General features: G+C 36.4%; 1 protein-coding gene across 1 annotated transcript in view; it reads left to right on the top strand.

Moving 5' to 3' along the window:
- Positions 1-22,450, top strand: part of LOC113232812 (neuroligin-4, Y-linked-like) — a 53,320-nt gene that overhangs the window by 7,290 nt on the left and 23,580 nt on the right. Inside the window, exon 3 of the mRNA XM_026467628.1 lies at positions 20,449-20,601. Coding sequence (XP_026323413.1) covers positions 20,449-20,601 — 153 coding nt within the window. The remainder of the gene's footprint in view (positions 1-20,448; positions 20,602-22,450) is intronic.

The raw sequence follows: 22,450 nt of genomic DNA, 5'->3' as shown, positions 1-22,450 counted from the left end.
CACTAATGAAATTTTTGGTGTACTTGGGTAAATATGATAATATTCCGTTTGAGTGGTTCTAATGTTTACCATGAAATTACTCCTTAAAGTATAGTTTATAAACATTTATATTCAGGGTAAACTTAAAAAACGCAACTTACGGTATGTTTTCGATAAATAAACACCGACATCACCAGCCCAAACTATAACACACACGATTGTCGTGACGTATTTTTGAAGTTGTTTATTTTTTTAAATGACAGATCCAGGCATTAAAAACTTTATGGTTTGCTAGAGTAGTTACCGAAATAGCAATTAGTATTAGTTCTTTTACCTGTTATAACTTCGGTATCCGATAAATCGGTATAAAATCATCACCGGCACCTCTAGGTGTGGTATGCTTCCAGAGACGCATGAATCGCGTGAGCGGTTATTGTTGTGTTTGTGGTAAAACAATGAACACACCATACACGCCATAATGTGGACGGTTTGCTTGCATATTTGCCTATTTGGCTCCCCTGACCAGCGCGCGGTAACGCAAGTTTAGTGTTTGCTGTACTTGTCGAACAGGCAAATAAGGCAAATTCTTCGTCACACATGCTATTTACACATAGTGACTGTTTGCCAAATATACCAAATACACAAATACAAGTAGCAAAGTGAAATGCCACTACTACATGAAAATTGTGACGCCGCCGCTGTCGTGCTTAGTACGCCGTAATAAATAAACTCATAATATAACGAAAGCCGATTTCGTTGCGATATTACGCCCGTGCAACCTTGACTCCAATAACTTTATTTTTGTATCTTTTTTCGGCTAAGTACATATTAACGTCAAATTGGGAATGTATTATTTTATGAAAGCTTTTTTATTTTCGGGTAATAGAGTGTGTTCAAAGTTTGGTGTAGAAGCTTTCCTAACACGGCTAAACTTGGTATTAGGAAAGTTTCCTTTCCTTTTATTAGTCAGGTCAATGCCGATATTATTTCTAGGCCAAAGTCGTATTACAGTTACTGCTAGACACTGGTTTTATTAGAAAAATACTTGCTTAAGTTCCTGCCTATCTATAGGCAGGTCATGGTCGTTACAGAAATATCTGTAAAATTGAAGAAAGTTGTCAAAGAAACCAGTTGATGTTAAATCGTGAGAAATAGTTTCGCTTGCTTTTTTTATAATATCAAATGATGGGACTAACAAGTTGTCCGCCTGGCGGTAAGCAACACGCCTATCCATAACAGTTACAGTGCCACTCAGAGCAAAAAAAAGATCTTAGGGGCACTGCCACTGTGCCCGTCGACATGTCACCCTGAGGCATAAGTTGACAAGTCTCATGTGCCCGTAATTTCATCAGCACCCTTGCGCTTACAAGCCGGAATGGCAGCAGAAATAGGAGCTGTTTAGTAGCAGTAGAGCTCTTTCACAAGGAGCTCTACTGCTACTAAATAGCTAACCTTTTGTTGACTATTATATTTTTTAAGCAGTTAATTTTCCCACCCGCCAAAAAAGTATATAATAAATAATACAGCGGAACTACAGTCACCACCAAACACGTGTTCTATCTCTCTACGAGGCATCCTCAGGAGTTATTTATTGTGCGACGCTAGACCAAAGAATGATCTCACTTCTTTTTTTTTTTTTTTTTCATTTTTTTTTGAATGAATGATATTTTGCAGTTGGCCGCTGATGGCCTTTACTGCGCCACCGGAGAAAGAGGGCGAGCTGAAGGCTCATAACCCCGAAAATATACTTAAAGCTAAGTAGCGGGCCTGAGGGCGCCCAAGTGGGCACGGACCTCGGCTCAGGGCGCTACTGGAGACTTCCGCCAGAAGGGCGTGCTGTAGGAGAATCTACCACTGTACGTGCTGAAATGAGAGGCTCGACGACCTCGCCGGCGAGGACGGTTGGTGCGTGAGGGACGGGACTGACTAGCGATCTGGTTGGCCTTCAAAGTGGCGAGCGTGATAAGGTCGTCAGGATCGTTGAGGACTTCCCTTGGCCGACGGGTCCTACGTAGGCGGTGGGGTTGTTCCCTGAGGGGATCGTAGGAAGATGCAGTCACCACGAGGGGGCTGGGGTGGTGAGGAGCAGAGTCGAAGTATTTCCTCGATGCCTGTTTCATGATCTCACTTGGAACGGTTGGTCGTATTTATACTCTACTACCCCCACCATTCCCATCGTTATGATTTAAAAGCACCCAGTCCAGCCCAATATGACTGTGATTCTCCAATGCAGTCCATAAAGCACTGAAATACGGAAGATCTCAATTAAGGTGGCAATATACTTCAATATAGTCCTAGAATAAAAACAGCGTTGACTCGATAAGAAGAATATGGTCATTATCAACTTACCTTACAACCCGCCATCGGGCCAGTGTCGACTCTCAAAAGAATACGCTGGTCTAATACAGGTTGAAGACTTCACCTGTTTTCCAGAATTTGATATATCATGCCACCGTAAAGATTCGAACCGTGGGCCTCTTAATAAAGAAGCAATCGTTGTCCCACTATGCTACCGCCGCTTTCAAAGACCTATATTTTTCAGCAGATTAACCATTTATTTTATAGTAAGCGTTGTTAAAGATTATACTTCCTCATTCAGAAATAAAACTATTCAGAAAATATTATAAGTACAACCACATTAAATACCATATAATATGAAACTCGCAAGTGTAATTGCGCGCAGGATTGCTAAATGCAATAAACGATAATCAGGTTTGGTTTAGGTTATACAAGCATGTTTATAGAAGCCCGCATTTCGGACTCTTTCGCTATGTCGGACAGAGAACGAAAGTATGAGTCTGAACCAGTTTAAAAAGTCATTTTCTCAAAAAAATCCTACTGGATATCTAATCCAGGACCTATTCATCCAATGCCTACAGAGGAAATCCTTGGGCAAACGCGGACAAGAAACTAAGAAATAATATACGCAGTTTATTCACACATATCAACGTATCGACAACTTTCCAAGCGCATGCAAACAATGGCTTTAGGTTAAAAGAAAAACATACAAAACCAATCACGTGCGATAGTCGACAGGGATGTGACTGACTAGCTTCATAGCTCAGTGCGCGCGATGCCTGCCCACAATGTGGAAACAGATTTATATAAAGTTACCGAGGGATTTCATAGCTCCACTGTAATAAATGTTTCGTATTTTACCTTCCTTTTGACATATTAAGAAGAAAACTTTATACTTTCAATGTTTTCATCAAACACTGGTTGTTTTTGACAATTGTCTTCATATTTCGTTTAAGATGCAATGTATGTAGAATATTTTATATTGAACGTAGCCATAAAATTGTAACTAACTTAATTACGAATATAATAATAAAGCACACACGACGAGAAGAAACATGAGTGAGAGATTTAAGAGGAAGAACGTTGGCGGGCGGATAGACGTTAGTCCGGAAAGAGAACGTTTGATTTTTGTACATGTGCCTCATGTTTTTGGAAAATACAATAAATGAAAAGATGATAAGAGCCAAATTTATTTGTCAAGATTTTTTTTATCATAACAAGTGACGAGACGAATAATTCGTGCGCCTGGTGGTGAAAAAAATTAGTAAATTTTATTAATTTTGGATGAAAAATTATTTCGTGAAATTTGACCACCTTCTACTGTCCTAATTTTTTTCTCTCATACGACTTATTAATTTATTTTATTTATTTTTTTATTAGGCACATCAACAGTTACTACAATATTTCATGTAGGTATTAATTAATACATTTCAAAAATTTTGTCTGCTTGCGTAACTAATTATAGGTGCAGTCTATACAGAGTTGGAAGAGTTAAAAATAATTTTAAAACTAATAAAAAGAAATAATTTAGGAAGATTTATTTTTATAAGTAAAATATACAACACGATTCAGATACTATATAATAAAGAACGCTATGTGCCCGAACCAAGAAAATTAAGAATTTTGTGTCTGAAACCTAACAGTGAATCAACGAAAATAATGCGCATGTTTGGAGCTGTCATTATATAATGACAGCTCCAAATTATATAAACCACAGACCAAAAAATTGACTATGCCAAATTGTTTTCACAAAAAAATACTTAATGGTTCTTAAGACAGTTTTTTTTTATAATAACGCACACACTCAACATAGCCCCGCACTAGGGAAACCCTGTGTCGCGGGTGCCATGGACACACATAGACAACCACAAATTACACCCAAACTCACGAGAGAAATAAATGTAGGTCATACAAATATTTCTCCCGGCCCGGGAATCGAACCTGGGACCTCTGCGTGGCAGTCCGGGATGGTAACCATTCGGCCACAGCGACAGTTTCCTCGTATCTTCTATGGTTTCGTATTTCCCTTACTGTCCCATTAAAAAAACACTGTAGCTAGATACAGAAATATCTTAGTATTCAAAATTTGCCATTTACGTAGTTTAAAGCACCGTGAAACATGAACTTTATACAAATTTGTACAACTTCTACGTACTTGGATGTCAAAAATCCTTAGGAGTGATCCATTTAATTTTCTCCTGTTGTTCCTACCTTATTACCAAAATGTGAAAAAACATATATTTACAAAGAGCAACCTATAGATTTCTTATTTATTCTTCTCAAGGAAATCTGCTTTAAGAATGTAGTATTTAATAAATTTTATCGATTTGAACTTTACTTTGTATTAGTACAGTAAGTGTCCCATGATACCTGACCCCCTAACGACTACTTGATTCTGGGTAGCTAAGTGTAAATGATGTTTTAAGAATTTTACTATTTTCGAGGTTTTGCACGAGATAATTGACACGACCGTAACATAGAAAGCTAAATTGGCGGACTGAGTTCAAGTTTGCGGAACTCCGCGAAATGTTGGCACACGTACCACGCAAACTAAGTAAGCACTTCTAATGTATTTATTTACCTGTGGGGGTCGGTATCAGGGCATCGACTGTACCTATGACATGAAGATATTTCTAAATTGATTTTTGAAATCCGAACACATATTGAAGACTACAAGATAGGAAATATTAATAGTTCATTTCTTTAATCAAATATTTGACGAACTTGTATAGTATGATAACTTTCAAAAACGTGCTGCCACCGTATCAATTTCTGCCGCCAAGTAATAATGTGAGCATTACAACGTTCCCGTTTTGAAGTGTAAATTGCTAGCAGAACCACAAGTACTTGGAACTTGTCACTTTATGTCTAAGGGTGGCGGGTGCAATGACCCTCATACTTTCCTGATTTAAACCGGATTCGTCCCCTAATTTGGCACCCGTAAAGGAATATTATTTTTCATATTTAAACGGACCCAATGCTGAAACACCCTCTTTAAAAAAAGGATCATCGAAATCAGTTCACAAATGTTGGATTGATCGCGTAACATGCAACCAAAATAAAAAATACAGTCCAAAGGAGAACCTTCTCCTTTTTTGAAGTCGTTTAAAAAATTAATATTATGTAACATTCATAGTAAGCACTGACATTTTTTATTATACTGTACGCATATAATAATAATTCCACGAAACCGTATCATCAATATTCAGAACATCTTGATAATTTAAAAAGCAAATGTGCTATGTAATGCCAGAGTTATATTTTCGCGTCGCCATCCCAATTTCTACCAGTAATATTTTAGAATACTCGTAAACCAAGAGTCTTCTAAGAAATTCCTTTGCTTAAATTGCATGGAAATATGAAATTTTCCGTTTCGAATGACACGCCATTGCATTCTTGTTGGAACATTCGTGGCGCAAGAACATTGAAGTTTTTAATTAGAAATTCTTTTACAAAAGTAGTCCTTATTGTCTTAAAACGGACATAAAGATGCTAATCATTTTTGAACATATAATGTCATAACAAAGAGAGAAAGAAATAATAAATGTTCTGATGTACAATGCAAGACGCTGCCAGAGAATAACACTGCTTTAATGCATTTCCTATTTCTGCCACCGGGCAGTAATTTGAGCATTACTCCGTTCAGGTTTTTGAAGAGTATGGGTGCTGGTGATATTACAGGCACTTGGGACTGAACAGTGACACTGCAGCTGGTATGAAAATGTCACTGACCACTAGGCGCACTTCAATGGAAACTGAAATCATACCAAAGCAAACGGAGACCATCATACAACGGAAGGATCTATAAAGCTATATACCTTAGACTAACTTTAGACTAAACATCGATCTAAATCAACTATAAACTATAGTAAAAGAAATAATAGTTCCAATTACATTTAATATCATCCAGCAGTAGAAAGGCCCTCAGAAACCATTGTGACGGAAACACAAAGAAAACTATTAAGTTTTATTACATTACGTAGTATATTGGAATATCAATTGGGGTTATCTTTTAAATAATTTACTTTAATTTAATAATGAATACAAAGATCGAATGCAAACAGAAGTTCCTCAATCTGTCAGGACTCAAACCTGTATCTTTATGCCAATCTTGGGCAACCACTCCACCAACTGAGCTACAGATTGAGTCGGTAGACTTTACGAATTTCTATATGCGTTTGTTACAATACGTACGTGCTAGACTATGAATACGTGCGGGGGTGAAGGGTGGCAGAGGGGTGACATATTTTACATAGCGTAGCGGAATCGTTCGGATGCCCCGGCTATACGCGAGCTAAGTTAGGTTAGCTTTGCTTCGTTCGCAGTGTGACCTGCGTTTGAGTTGTTTGCCGCTTTCGCTTACAAAATCCTTATCACGGATTGGAGCGTGGCTGTGGACACGTTGACACCTGTTCGGTTGACCGTCGCTTGCCAATAGTGGCTGTGTCACCGATAACGTTTACACCCAGTCGCTTTGGCCGACTTCGGCAACTACAGTTGTCAGACGACTTACTACATATATTTACATCAGGTAGCTTGCCGACTTTGGCGGGGAAGCGGCGATCGCCTGTCGACCTGGTGTAAATGCGCCATTGCAGATATATTATGTGCAGACGGTTTGAGTCCTGTAAGATTGGAGGAAATTTGTAATTTCTCAAAGATAAATTAATACCATGGTAGCAAATATCATTAACGTTCATAACAATTAATTTATATTGTTGATATACTGTCTGTAGTATTTTTTCCATAAAAGTGTTATTTTTTAAAGATAAAAGAAAAGCGCAGTTTCTTTATTATGCTTTTTTGCCCTATTAAGATAACGCAACAAAATCTGAAGAAAAAATACTTTGTAGACAATATTTTCACCGACAATGTTACTGGGACAATAGAAAACAATTGTACTCGAACGATGAACTAGTCTTTGTGAGCAAAGATTAAAATTTTCGATTCTGAAAGCCGAAGCGATAGGTTTATGATCCTTTTTTTTACTGCGGTAGACATTTCATTACCCTGAATAAGAACTATTGACACGAAGTATTAAAAGTTATAGCTCAGAGAAGATTAAAAATAGAAAAATAAAGAAGATTTTCTTTATTTTCTTTTTCTTTTTTTTTCAGCTTCAAATTCTTGGTTTTCACTTAGATTGGCGACGGAATTTTTCGTGTACCATCTGGAGTCGTTTAAATAAACTTGAATCAAGTTTTATCTGTTGACCTTTTTAGAAACGTTTCAAAGATTAAAACTGCAACGATTTTTTAAAATCAATACTGCTTGCCTACTATCTGTTTTATTTCTATCAATGTCATCGCCATTGTGGGAGGTCATCATCATATATGGTCTGACCTGTGTATTTTTCGTCCAGTCACTTCCGTCCACCATTCTGTTGTAATCGGTATATCGACCAGGAGCTATCTACCATAATACCATGTTGGCCGGTATGCGGTTTCTAAGACTTTTCTGCCTTTTAGTTTAGAAAGTGATATTTTAAAGGATAACATAACATTTGTAAACAAAGAAAAAATGCTAAAATAAGAAAGAAAAAATTATTTAATAAATCCATCCATCCAGCGATCTTTCTTAGAAACCATGAACCACAAAGACTCAACAGGTTATCGCATACAACGGCCTAATTGGCACAAATACAGAGATCTAGTTAATAAATAACAAACTTTATTGTGCCGAAAATGATATAGGAAGATGTCTTTGTGCTGTGAGTGTTATTAAGGAGATATTGTATATTTCTTTGTCGTTTCGTATTATAAAAGATTTTTTTTGGATTCAACATTACATTTTGTTCACAATATTTATAAGTAATCTATTGTTGGCGTAAGAATTTGTTGTTTTAGTAAACCACTAAGCTTAGGCTTTAGGCTGTATTTTCAGAGAAATTTCGCGCTCAACAAGTTCTAAGCTTATTGGAGACTATTTAAATTATCTAAATTTGTTTATTTTGTTTCACTTTTCATTAAGATTAGTATATCTAGTAATTACGGATCGAGTTACTAGAGTTAAGAATGTAGCTTCTTTTCCGGATCTAATACGCGTATATATTTTTCAAATAAGCCAATATTTCGGGTTTTTTACATATCCCTTGGCCACGGCTGACCAGTTTCATTTCCAATTACTTTTTAGGTTGTTTATTTTTGACGTTATCTTCAGTATCTGTGACTAGAATCTTTTTAGTAACGTGATAGTTTCCAATATACTATACTGAATACATTTTATATAGTTTTTACATAACTTGGTGTACCTCTAAACACTTAGGTCGCTCTCAAAGGACGAAACTGATCTATTAAATTCAAATTCAAAATCATCTTTATTTCATGGGTAAGCAAATTACATTTTGAAATCGTCAATATTGATTAAACTCTACAGCTCATTCGTAAGGCAGATTCCCCTGAGAAGAATGAGCAAGAAACTCTAGAGGTTGCTCTTTTGACTACATTTATTATCATTTACAATATTTATTTCAAACATTTTACATTGAGAATACCTGCAGGAGCTAAACGGAAATTAATAAAGATGGGACTCCGATATTCAATCTCTATTTCAATGACGAATACAATTTCTTGATAGCTCAATAATTGGACCGTGTTGTATAAAGTCATAATCCCAATTGATCCCAATCCCAATTCACTAATTTATACAATATGATCCCTCTCAAAAGTGTCTTTTTAACCAACTACGGTGAAGCCAAACGGAGAGCTATGTTTTTACACTTACGTATATATGTATTTTGCTGTCTGAAGCCTGAGAAATTTTATTGATAATTTTTACGGAGCATTGTGATATGCGACTTCTAAGCCTTTTCAAGAAGAAAACTAGTTTCGTCTTTATTAGCACTAACAAAACATAAACGTAACTGTCATTTCCTGCTATAACACACCAGACTTATCTAATATGATATACTGAAACTTGTTATGGGGGATGTGCCACAGCTGCTTCCGTTTTATACCACTCCGTTTATGAGATAAGTTTTAATCAAATTTAGTATTAAATATGCTATTAAACTGATTCGCGGAAATAGTTTTAAGCTTTCGTTACAAGAATGTTCAAGTATATCTGTATTGAGTTTTATGCTACGATTATAGCGAATTCTTAGTTACAGGCGTCCTATATTTTCGTCTACTTTTTTAACCGACTTCAAAAAAAGGAGGAGGTTCTCAATTCGTCTGTATGTTTTTTTTGTATGTATGTTACGCGATAAGCCCGCCATTTGTGAACCGATATTGATATTTCTTTTTTTTGGAAAGAGGGTACCTCAGAAGTGGTCCCATTTAAATTTAAAGAAAATATTCCACCTTTAAGGGTGGTAAAATACGTTACAGCATTATCGCTTTCCAGAGACGACAATATGTTGAACTCTATGAAACAAAAGGTACTCAAATATTTTTTCCAAATTTGAAAGATAAAATTACGAATGTCTTTCTACTCAAAAGCCAGAGGTAGAATTAGTGTAGAATGCACAGTCGTGATAACCTTTAAGTTATTTATACTACGCACATTTAGGTTTAACGTCATTTTAATACAGAAAGCTAGTAACAGGGATCTAAATATCAAGTTCATACCATAACACGAATAGACAAACTTCTTTTGCCTCCTCCAGCCCCATCAGTCTCTTCACACAAGCCCGTTTATTTTTGGTACTTTTAATCTGGCCTTTTAAAGCATTCCCAGTCTAATCGAGATTTGTACATGTCCGTGATCCACCTATCCCTACTCATCCATTATTTTTATTCATAACCAAACTATCGAAGTATTCACTTTTTATCCTAGTCATTATAAGTAAAGTACAGCGAAGAAAATGGAATTGTTAGATAAACAATTGATACTGTTCATGGTATTTACATAAAGTGATATATTGCCTCAAGACGATCTCAGCAGGCCATCAACTTTACCATTTGAGTGTGTTTTGACTGTACAAATATTTGTTCAATATATTTGCTTTGGAGCAAATGTAGTATTGTAACTTTTGCATACGAGTTTCAACAGAAAATTTGCTGCGGACAAATTTTAAATATTATTCAACTGATGTATGATTCCAGGAGCAATGTGCCCCAATCATTACTATTTAAGTTTAGCAATTCTTTAAGCTATGCCTATTACTCTGGTTCTTTTGCGGATATACTTATCCGCTCACGCGATACATGCAGCCGTTGCCGCATACCACACCTAGAGGTGCCGGTGATGATTTTATACCGATTTATCGGATATCGAAGTTATAACAGGTAAAAGAACTAATATTAATTGCTATTTCGGTAAATACTCTAGCAAACCATAAAGTTTTTAATGCCTGGGTCTGTCATTTAAAAAAGTAAACAACTTCAAAAATACGTCACGACAATCGTGTGTGTTATTGTTTGGTCTGGTGATTTCGGAGTTTATTTATTGAAAACATACCGTAAGTAGCGTTTTTTAACTTTACCCTGAATATAAATATTTATAAACTATACTTTAAGGAGTAAATTTCATGGTAAACGTTAGAACCACTCAAACGGAATACTATCATATTTATCCAAGTACACCAAAAATTTCATTAGTGCTTTTTAAGTGCAGGATTTGCGGTGTATTACTACATTTTATTTGAGATGTTTTTGTTGGTAGTACGGAGGGTATTAATTTCGCAATGCAGAATAATAATTTTTATTTATAAAAACTTGTATTTAAATAGAATGCTTTTTTTTGCGGTAGGAGTAGCGCATCGCGTGAGCAGTTATAATTGGTTCTATCTCGCAGAGAAACTCTGCGCATAGCCCTCTCCTTTGCCCTTTTATGATATTCTTATGAAGCCAATAGTGAGTGACCACGTTTGAATGCCTCAGGTCATCACCGGCAACATTCACCTGCTCAGAAAATAAATGACCGCAGGAATCAAAGAGTTCTTGAGTGGCGACCACGTACCGTCTCGTAGGCAGACCCTCACAAGATGGACCGAAGATGAGTGTAGCACAATACCGATTTTAGATAAGAATGGTATGGTCTCCTCCCTGAATTATTTTCTTTGCGTTATGACGTGAGGTACTTCAAAAAACAAGTCAACAGGCTGTCAAAGTTAGATATTCAATAAAGACATTGTTCACCTTTTGAATATCATGATGTCGTATTACCACGGTTATCATATTTTTTGTCAAAATATTCCACAGTTTGTTGTTATTATTGGTACAAATAACGAACACATAAAAATTCCTTCGATCTGATTGGAGTCGAACCAGTGTATGTTCATTATGCCGACGTCACCGATGTTAACTATATCTCATTTGGTTAAGACCGGTGGCCCCGGCATGGCAACAGGCACTGGTTCGTGTCAAGTCAGATCGAAGGAATTTTCCTTTGTGTTCGATCTTTGTATCAATAAAATATTATTCTATAATAAATATCGTAGAAAATAAATACATTTAATATATTATAAAACTAAATAACTTTCCGAAATCCACTAAAGCCTCCAAAATTCGCGTAGAAAACAAAACCGAGCAAAATAATGCAAATGATATTCAATGAGAAAAACATGTTTTATTTCGCTTGGATTGTTTCCAAACCGACTCTATCTAGCGTGCTCGAATCTGTCATGTGAGACGGTGATAAGGCAAACAAAGGTACGGTATTGTGCAACGTGTGCTATCTATACATTTACGTGGGCTAATAAAATGATTTATTCGGAGAGTGGTTTTGTTCGTTGCTGTGTTATTTCATTTGAGACACCACAATTTAACCGCTGAGGTTGTATAGTCTACAAAAAACGCTCCTGAACGTCTTAAATTTCTTATGCGCACGTAATGTGTAAAAATAAATACCGTTGAAAAAACCTTACCAAATTCCCTTTTATTTAGGATTACATACTTTTTAAATAGATTTCTTAACAATAATAACGTGCCAGAGAACCACAGCTATTCATGCTGGACATAGGCCTCTCACAATGTGCGCCATTTCGCCCGGTCCTCACCTTGTTTCCACAAATATATAGCCTTTCGCAGATCGTCCATCCATCATCTCCATCTCACTAGATAGAGGACTTGCACTACGTTTGTTGAGCCGTGGTGTCCACTTAAGAACTCGATTCCCCCATCGGTGGTTCTTAGACAGGTGTGGCCACCCTATGATCTGTAATCAATTTAGAAATATAGATTTTAAGGCTTTCGTGGTTATTCACTAAATGATTGTTACTAATTCCAGGTTTCTGACTACAATATGATTACTTTTTTTCCCGATATTTCGTCGACTACCCTCATCTCTGTGACGTTACCGTCTGTGGCGACAGCGAAAGAAGGTAGACAGATATGTCTGTTCTTAAAGCTGTCATCTGCCGCTGGCCAGCCAACCCGTGACCATGAAGGGTGTAACCGTACCGAAATATCGGGAAAATAAAAAGAAATCATATTGTGGTAAGAAACCTGTAATTAATGATAATCCATTTCGAAATGTTCATTTCCTTTATTGATCCTACTGGGAATTAAATCTCCTCATCCAGGTTTCTTATTAATAATGTAATGTTACCTTAATTTCTATCATACTACATAGTTAGTTAATACTCATACCGTTTTCTGGATAGACAATCTGGATTCTCGGTAACGAGAGGCCCTTGTTAATTACTTTATATTACTTTAACTTGTGCTTGATACAGCTGAAGCAACTGTCTGTCCATATTAAGCCAACTTCCAAGAGTTAAACGGGTTACTACCATGAATTTCTGTCATCCAAATACGCCAAAGCTGTATAATATAAATAACCTTCAGTATAAAGTTTATGTTTCACCACAGTTTTAAGCCTAGTAAACGGAAAATTTTGAACATCAGCTGGAATCTTATTAAATAATAATATATACTTACTTTAAGTTGATATTCCACAAACAATTTCGGCTACATCAATGGCAGCGGAAGGGTCCACCCTTGATTTCATTAGCTAGATTTATTTTGGCTACCGATTACGAATGTTCTATAGCAAAGTAAGATAATAAAAGGAAAATGTGATCACACAATTTATGTTTTAACGATGAAATGAAAAGAGGAGGGTCAAGGTCTAAGCTTTCTTTGTTGAACCAGTCTTGACAAGCCGTTCACAACAAGAGACGTAATCAGCTAAAAAAGAACACGTGTCCGGCGTTGGTCACCTGTCGGACAAAAAGGTCACTCGAAGTAGTTATTTTTGATACAAGTGCGGAAAGTTAGTCATTATTCACGAGGGTCAAGACTCGAGACAAGTGAAAATGACAAATCCGCACGTGTATCAAACGACGTTTTTTAATACATTTGCGAAAAAACTACATTGAAAGTAAAATAAAACAGTATTTAAAAAAAACTCATTTTCTGCTAGTAAATTAAAATAATGAAATACAACCACTGCAACCATTATTTAAAAGTCTATGGAAATATAGTTCTAACGTGCTGTTTTTGTTTATTTTCTGTAATATAGGTCTGTAACCACTTTTCTTATTATGAAGTCCTGGTACTTTTGTTTAAACTTCTTTAGGAACCCGTGCACGGTAGTGAGATACAATTTATCTGTAATACATAAAACAAATATATACATAAAAATCTCGCCTGTCACCCATTCAGGGGTAGGCAGAGACCTCCACTCGATACGTTCATTATATAGTATTTGTAAATAAATATAAGTTTTAATGACGAATGACTTACGTCACAAAGCACATAAATATGAAATAAATATACAATCTCTTTAGTTCTATGTTTAAGACTTAAAACAACAGTAAATTTAAAAAAAACTGGAAAAGTAAAAAGCACTAGTGCGAGAAATCCAACTTTCCGCACGATTTGTAGTGCGAAAAATACCACATTTTGAGCAACTGTATTAAAAAGGTTTTTTAAATATATATCAATTACAGATCGAACAAAAAGAAAAATTCCTTCGATTTGATTTGAACAAGCCCCATATCTTTCTATATAAGTTTTGTTTATAGTGACCTTTCCTATCAACCTCTTGGTTGCTAGGAAAAAAGCGACGTTAGGGCACTATAAGCTGTACAAGCAAGCCCGCACAGGGATCTTCTCAGTATGGTACTGACCCCAGTTCAGCTCGTTTGGACGGACTTCATCCGGTTCTTAAAAGGTAAGTGTCTTAGGTGAGCCGCCTCGGGCGCACGAACAGTACTCTCCTTATTATTTTCCAGATAGGTACCGGAACTATAGGCACGCTCACTTCCCGTTGCGCTCTGTGCAATTAACCATTACCACCGCTTGACTCAAAGCAGGCCCGTATCTTTCTACATTACTTTTGATTATAGTGACCCTTCCTACCGAACCTTAGGGTATACGAAAATGGCACTATAACCTGTGCGCGCACAGGAACCTTATAAGTTCAGGTTCTGACCTCAAATCAACGAGTGTACAAGGTTGTCACAGACCTCTGTCACTTGGTTTAACTCGGACCAGTGTCAAATCGAAGCTTTAGCGGTAGTAGAACTCCTTGTGAAAGGGTTAATCCAGGGAAGTACTACCACTTTACCTATTTCTACCGCGAAACAGCAATGTGTGCATTACTCCGGTTTTGAAGGATAGCAGTGCTGGTGAAATTACAGCCACTTAAGACTTGTGTTGCAGGGTGACGGACGCAGTGGCATTGCCCCTCCGATCTCTGCGGTTTAAAGCTCTGAGTGGCGCTGCAACTGTTATGAACAGGGGTGTCACTTACCACCAAGGGCACGATTTGTTCTACCCATCACTTGGTATTATAAGAAAATAAAGAAAGTTTCTGTTGCTATGCCGAGGGCACTTTTAATCAACTGATATGCAGAGAGAATCAGCAGTTCTCATGAATTTCTTTATGTGATTGTTACAAAAGAAAGTCTGTTACAAATCTTTGTATTGTCAAGAGACACTCGTTCGAGATTGAAGGATTTTTTCTTCGTGTTCGATATTTGTATTAATATAAATAACAAACTAGTGGCATATTTTCACAAAAAGTATATGAACATTATGGTAGAGAAATATCATGAATAAATAAGAGAACCGCAAGAGAAGCGGTAAAAACTGTCTTACTAGATCAAATGATTTGGGTATTTACTATTAAATAATGGTCTTACAAAAATATACGGTACATCTGAAGATATTGTCTAAAAATTGTGCTGATATGTTACACGATAGGATGTACTCTAGGATGTACATTTCAAGAATTTCTTGATTATGAAAATCGTTTTATAATATATTATCTATCTTGCATGTATCTACCCATTAAGGTTACTTTTAAAACCTTTAAAAGTTATTCGATTGTTTATTGTTCCGGATTCTAAATGACCTCCGTTTACAACCATCTATCATGTAAATAAATAGGTTACAAGGAAAACGCAGCTAAAATTGTCTAATGGAAGATTCCTCTATCTGCTCGTTTTTGAGACGCTATAAATCTCCGGATTAGGACAGATAAGTTTTCTGCAATTTTCTTTTCTTTCTTTCGTTTATTTACAGTTTTATTTTACTTGCAGTGACAATGTGGTAGATAAATATTTTTTGTGTTATGTTTTCCAACTACGTTACAAAATTCAATATTGTGGGTAGATTTAAGTAATCTAATGTAGCGGTGTGTGACGATGCGATCTCCTTCCATTGTCATTCCTCCTTTTTATCATCTTTTCTTTGGTTCCTGGCCACTTGTTTTCAAATTTTGAATCGTTATTTAATTCCGTTGCCCGTCATTCTCACCTTGTTTGCGTCGTCACACACTGCTTAATCGCTTGAAGCGAGCAATGCTGCTCGTCTTGTTTTGATGTTTTTACCAGTTCCCAACCTTAAATCGTGTGCCAATTTTAATGCCAATCTTACCTAGAAATATTGTGAAACTCGACCTCTTCGGGGTAAGTTTAATGTAACGATGTATAAAAAGAATAAACCAGTTATTGTCGCACACTCGCTGTGTATCATTAATATGAAACATATTGACGGTGGGATATGAACCCACTCCCCCGAAGAGACTGGTGATTGAAGAGCATAGTGGTTCAAAGATACAACAAAAACCAACACATTTTAACTATGTAAAATCTGAACACTGATCGAGATAACAATAATAATGGTAATAACGCATAAACTCGAAGCCTAGGGAAACTCAGTATCGCGGGCACCAGGGACACATACACATGGACAACCACAAATTATACTCAAAGTCGCGAGATAAATAAACGTTCAACAATTCTCTTGTGGACTCGAAGCTACAAAATCTCTACTATCGCAGAAAAATAGCCTGCTTGTCGGTTTTCTATCGGATACATTTCCGGGGAGTGTGCGCAATTTTCAATTTAGTTCCACCCTCACCGTTCCTCCTTCGGTCGACTGAATGGTCCGGAACACTCCATCCTTATGTCTTTTTTTATAATATCAAGTAACGGGACGAACAAGTCGCATTAAATCGCAAAGATTTGAAGTGCACTGAGCCCGTCACCCTGAGACATAAGTTGACAAGTCTCATGTGCCTGTAATTTCACCAGCACCCTTACTCTTCTAAACCGGAACACAGTAATGCTGATATCACTGGACGAACACTTTCACAATGTCGTTGATATACCACCCATTTGCACTAAGTGCATTGCTTCCTCCTTTCTGATGGGTACAGCAAAGGAATGGAATAGTATACCTTCTGTGTAGTCTGTAATATCTGTGTTTCCTGAAAAGTACAATTTAGTGTTATTCAAGGGTAGATCGAATAGGTAATTTTTAGACAAACGCATACCATCGTCGGTCACATCATCGCTTGACATCAGGCGAGACTGTAGCCAAGCGTGTGTCTATTGTTTATTTTAAAAAATGTAGGCCGTACAAATATTTTTCCTGGCCCGGGAATCAAATGGGTTAGTAATGAAATCACACCCTCCGTATAATAACTAACGTTTTTGGCATTTTTGGCGAAATTCAGTTATTAACAGATCTGGAATTAGCGAAACAAAATCTGCAACCGATATACAAGCGGTTTTTTATATCTTATTTAGTTTCAGTTTTAGGAAATGAAACTATTTTTCCGGATTTAAATCGCGTATATTTGTTTTTTCAAACAAACCGACGTTTCGGGCCCTTTACAGGTCCCATGGTCACGGTTGACTGAGGTGGTACAGTCTTCAACCAGTTATGTCTAATATTAATGCAAACCACCCTATTTTTTCACTATAGTTACAATAGTTATTAATTAAATACCTTATTTTTAATTTTACAAACAAAACATTCCAATTTACGCTACATTAAGTTTTACAAATTATTTTATTGAATGAATTTTTATTAAGTTTAATTTATTATTAATTATTAATAGAAATTAGAATAAACTCAAACATATTAATTAGTACTGCAGTCTTATGTCTGTTTGGGATTTTTCATTAGAGGAAATACTGGATCCCAAACTGGTGGTACGGAGAAACCATCTTCCCTGTTGAAATTAGGATATTTTTTAACTTCAATGGCCTTTCGCAGCATCCTGGGTAGATAACGGACTTCTTTTGCAAGGACCTGGAGTTTGTCAAACTTCATTGAATGTGTAGGTTTATCCATGACATGCTCGCAGACTGCAGACTTGTTTACGCGACGGTGTTAGACATCAGCTATATGTTCTTTGACGCGGGTACATATACTTCGCTTTGTTTGTTCAATTTAAGAGAGACCGCACTCACAGTCAAGCTTGTAAACTCTTGCATCCTGTAAGGGGATGTTACATTTCACGGGTCTCAGAAACTGAGAAATCTTCCTTAGGGGCTTGAAATAGGTCTTGATGGATGCACGCCTGAGGACTCTTCCGATCTTGTCTGTAACACCTCTCACGTAAGGTAAGATGGCAGGTCTTCGCTCGACTGTTGGTGGTTTCAAACGTCGGTTTGTTTGAAAAAACAAATATACGCGATTTAAATCCGGAAAAATAGTTTCATTTCCTATGTGGAACAATCGCGGAAACCTAAGAACTCGATAGTTTCAGTTTTGTTTACAAAAACAGCGTAATTGACATTTTTCAAAGAAAAATATTTTTTTTATCTCTAAAGTTACCTAAATGCAAATGCGTTAGTTATGTGACAAGGAGGGCAGTACAAAAGAGCCCCAATGCCAATATCAAAGTACCTACTACATTAAACAAATTATGTAATATATAAATAAAATTTTATAAGTCTCCTATTGAAGCATAAAAATTTATCGACAACTCTTTAAACCACTTTCCTGATAAATTGTAATTTTGCAGATGTGACCTTATTTTTAACTGCCTGGGTACGGTTACCATACTGGTCTACCACGCAGAGTTCGGTTTTCGGGAGAAATATTTCTATAGCCTACATTTATTTCTCTCGTGAATTTGGGTATAATTTTTGGTTCTTCACGTGTCCGTGGCAACCGCGAAACAGAATTTTCCTAGTCCGGGGCTATGAGTGTGTACGTTATTATCATTATATTGTTTTTATAATATAGTACGAGAATACTGTGATAAATACTTTAATGTTTTCAAATTATGCTTACAACCTGTAGGTACAATTAAAATAATACTGTGACATCCCTATTCTCCGAGCGAAGTATAGGCGGGAAATACGCTACTTGATTATAAAATCGTGTACATCTTAGACAACTACGACAAAGATGTCAGACACAGCAGTTTGCAGGAAGAGACAAGTGTCACCTTGAATAACAGTACCATAGTCATCACGTACTTATTATCTGTTGTTACCTTAATTTATTTACCTTACGGGTGTCGCACTTCTCTAAGTATTTTTTCTTTTAATTATATTATAAATTAGGCTACTATTTACAAAGACAGTAAACATTATCCACAGGTTTTAGAAAACCGTGTCCTCGGTTTCGATGACGCGTCATCTCCGCGATCACTACAAAAGTAACTGTATGAAATCTGCCGCAATAAAAAGTACGCCATGTGCGCTCGTAGTCAGGAAGGTTCTATTCATAAATGCAGCTGTTTAAAGATCATTAGCCTTTTTCTCAGTTGGTATAGAGATCTCAGTCGTAAGATAAACATTTATTTTACTCCCACGATCGAGTATATAACCAGTAATAGTGACGAAATGTCATTTAATTTGTTTGAAAACTATTCTGCCAAATCATTACGGTAACCACTGCACTCCGATTGGCCAACCCAAATTCAAAACAAGTGACGGGTGTCATCGATTGTTTCACTTCAAATCGACCAGTTTAACTTGAGCTTTGCTATTGTGGACGTAAATTGAAAAATTACATATTTAATATTTAATTACCGATGAAATGTGATTCCATTGTTTTGTAATTAGATATTTTGCTTTTTGCCCATTGTTACAGATAATATTATCTTTATTACCATAAATACAGAATATTTTTGGAATATACGGAGACGTACACACAGGTCAGTTATTGGCGCTGCACTATTTCAGCTTTCTAATTTGTGATTTCAGCGCAAACGAGAGTTGAGATTTAAAAGTGATGAGTAAAGATGGCCCTTCCATCGTCTCTATTTCTGGTTATATACTCGATGAATCCCACTTGTCGGAAGGATTTGAAATTTGGTATACTACGGGAATCCGATGACGTTACAATTATACGGTAACTTTGACCTAATGCTGCAATTAAGACAGTCGATTGACTACTGTCACTCCTCTTTCTAGTTACATTAGAATTATTTAGGCTCTTTAAATAGGTCTTTATTAACTTTTTAGTGTACACTGTTTTTTGTCGGATGTTTTTAAACTATACTTCTAGTGTTATATCAATAGAACCCACCAGCAACGTACCATGGGGCACAAAGGGGACCATAGCCCCGGGTGAAACAGCAACGGGGGCGACGGCGATAGGAGTCAACATAATATTTTTCACTTAAAATTAGAAAATAAATGCCACTATTTGAGATAACCTGAATAACGCAGAGGTGACGATGGCAGGCGAATATAAAAACACAATCGAGCGGAGCCTGCCCGACGAACTAATTTTGTAATCGGAAAAATAGAGAAGGCAGCAAATTTAAGGTTGGACCCGGGTGGCAGAAATTGACGCCACTTGGACCCACGCAAAATAGGCGCCTAGACGTCAGTTGCGAATACGAGCGCGTTTAATCATACTATACCAAATGAATTAGATAACAGCAAGCGTATTAGACGACTTATGAGACCAGCTTTAATTCGTACATCGGTTTTTCATTGTCTGATATTTTGTCCGTGATTATGATTATTTATGAACCTGTGAACATATTTAATTACATTTTATTGATTTTAAATCTTTGTCCCAGTTGGTCCAACTCTCCAAGCCAAGTATCCAGTGGTGATCTTCATCCACGGCGAGTCGTTCGAGTGGAACTCCGGCAACGTCTACGATGGCGCTGTCCTGGCTAGCTATGCAGGCCTTGTCGTCATCACTATCAATTATAGATTGGGTATTTTGGGTAAGTACTTCTTTATCACTCTGATAATCTTAAATAATTACAGAACATCTCCTATTGCTTGTAAGCAGCCTCGTTCAGTGGCAGCTTTCTTGGATGGTTCTATATCTCAAATATTACAAGCGGTATAAACAGAAAAGTAGTCTATTTGTCATAACAACATATAGAACATATTCTTAAGGTGGTGTTTTGAATGCCTCTGGAGTATCATTACCTAATCATAGTACAAGGAACTGCCAAGTTTGAAAGCCGTTAGTTGGCGTGATTGCACATTATTTTGGGTCAAAACAGTTCACTTCTTTAAAAGGGTTATGTGGAAATGTGAGTCGATTATGTAGGGGCCCCTTTGAGCATTCAATACAAATCGTATAAATACTCCACATCTGATATAACATATACATTGATTAAATGTGGTCGTGCGTTTTATTGCGTTTATAGACAAATATACTAGGTCATGTGTATTATATTTAACCCCATTTGAACGTGCGCGCACACAGACACCTTCGACTCATTGTTTATTATGACCTTATTGTTTATTATGTATTCAAAGTTATATCGGGTGGAACCTGTAACACTGTAACCTGTCACAACCTCCAATCTCTCCGTTGAAGCTACTTAAATATTCTGTTTTTGATATTCAATTTAGATTTATAAAAGGTTCCTTATATGAGAGTGAATAATACTTTAAAATTATTGTTGCTCCAAGAAAAAATGAGGTAGGTAAATTCTTTGAACTTTTGCTTTCATCTAGAGAGAGGTTAATAAAATTTTCATATAAAACGAATGTCATACCCGAGTAAGCTGCCTTTATTTCAGTACCTAATTTTCGCTGTCCCTTGTTCGTACTTCCCCCAAAATGGTCTCCAATCGTTTCCACATATATTCACGTAATCAGACAATTTGGCGCCTTCGTATAATGTTGCGAGATCAAGTCAAAGTCAGCAAATTGTTGATTTTATCTACTAACCATGTTCAAGCCAAAATAAAAACTAAAATCCTTTCATATCGAGTACTCGATAATCGCTATTGTTACGTAATTGGAAATGAAACTATTTTTTCGGATCTAATAATTGGCGTATATTTGTTTTTTTATTTTTCAAACAAACCAACGTTTCGGGCCCTTTACAGGTCACACGGTCACGGCTGGCTTGTTTGTTTGAAAAAACAAATATGTATACGATATCGATCCGAAAATAAATATCGACCCCTGAAAGTTAAAACACCTAGTATGCATTTGGAAAATATGATAAGAGAGCGATTTTAAAGTATTTTTTTTAAGAAAAGGAATACCTCTGATTTTACTAACTAATAAAATTATAGCTATGATGTTTTTCCTAAAAAAATTACTTTAAATAGCTCTCCTGTAATATTTTCCAAACACATGTTAGAAGTTTTTCCTTTCGAGCATCGATATTTTCATTTCCAATAAAAACCCTACAATTGAAACAGAATTCCTAGTGAATTTCAGTCAACTGTGTAAAATACACGAGTGTCTTTTTGTCCTTGACCTCTCTTTCAAAGAAAATGAAAGAGACAACTGTATTCCAGACCAGTTACGCGTTTAGAAACAACAGTAAATCTTCAAAGTTTAAATGTCGTAATTGCGATCAGGACTAATAACCTAGAATTTAATTAAAATGCCTATGCTAAGCTGCCGACCTAATTCTTTGAGACCAATTACTTTTTTGCAATTCGGTTAGGTTTACGCTCAATGAACGGCGTTTTAATTTTTACTCTGTCTCTGGCTTTAACGTAAAATTATTTGCTAATCTCCATTGACTTACAAATAAATGGACGACGGATCTAATACAAAAACCACGAAAAAAATGTCCCAAGTCAACCTATTTAAACG

The sequence above is a fragment of the Hyposmocoma kahamanoa genome, unplaced genomic scaffold, assembly GCF_003589595.1.
Source record: "Hyposmocoma kahamanoa isolate Upper Pololo Valley unplaced genomic scaffold, ASM358959v1 78, whole genome shotgun sequence".
In the NCBI taxonomy this organism is placed as follows: Eukaryota; Metazoa; Arthropoda; class Insecta; order Lepidoptera; family Cosmopterigidae; genus Hyposmocoma; species Hyposmocoma kahamanoa.
Note: the sequence above shows the minus strand (reverse complement) of the source record. Positions and strands in the feature narration are given on the sequence as shown.